The sequence below is a fragment of the Apaloderma vittatum genome, unplaced genomic scaffold (genome assembly GCF_000703405.1).
Source record: "Apaloderma vittatum isolate BGI_N311 unplaced genomic scaffold, ASM70340v1 scaffold6971, whole genome shotgun sequence".
NCBI classification, from domain to species: Eukaryota; Metazoa; Chordata; class Aves; order Trogoniformes; family Trogonidae; genus Apaloderma; species Apaloderma vittatum.
The window spans coordinates 56,604-57,156 of NW_009699505.1; the positions used below are offsets into that span (position 1 = coordinate 56,604).

General features: G+C 58.6%; 1 protein-coding gene across 1 annotated transcript in view; it reads right to left on the reverse strand.

Moving 5' to 3' along the window:
• The window catches only part of NCF2 (neutrophil cytosolic factor 2), a 10,742-nt gene extending 10,403 nt beyond the window's left edge, over positions 1–339 (reverse strand). Inside the window, exon 1 of the mRNA XM_009878391.1 lies at positions 166–339. Within this exon, the coding sequence (XP_009876693.1) occupies positions 166–339 (174 nt within the window). The remainder of the gene's footprint in view (positions 1–165) is intronic.
• Between the last annotated feature and the right edge of the window lie 214 nt (positions 340–553).

Here is a 553-nt window from a genome sequence, read left to right on the forward strand (position 1 = left end):
CCATGGGTGTCATGCTTCATCCCAGCTTTAAGAGGCCCCAAATACATCCCTTAGTCAGACCCTGGCCCCTAATTCCTTCCTTCCCCACTGCCTCCATCTGTCTGGCAGGTTTGCATGTAAACTCGCCCGCAAGCAGGAATAGTGACCGTAAGGGCTGTACCTTACCTCCTCCGCCTCAGCCAGCTTCCCCAGAACAAGGTGGATGCAGCCAATGTTGAAGCAGATCTTGGCAGGGGGGTTCTGGACAGCTGTGAAGGCGTCCAGGGCTGCCCTCCACTCCTTCCTGTCTGCTGCACACACCCCTTCTTGCCACAGCCGGATCGTCTCCACCAGCGACATGGTACGGTGGGAGAGGGATGTGGGCTCCTTGGCTGTGTCGTGGGTTTCGTCCTTCTCGTCCTTTCTCCGTCTCTCTCCTGGCTCCTTTCTTCCTGCAGTTCTGCCTTCTCCACAGCCCCTGTTGTAAACCTGGCAGGAAGTGGCCTCACACACGTCAGTGAAACACGGCCCCGGGGATGGGGAAGTTGGGGCAGAGGCTGCTGCTGGTGCAGGG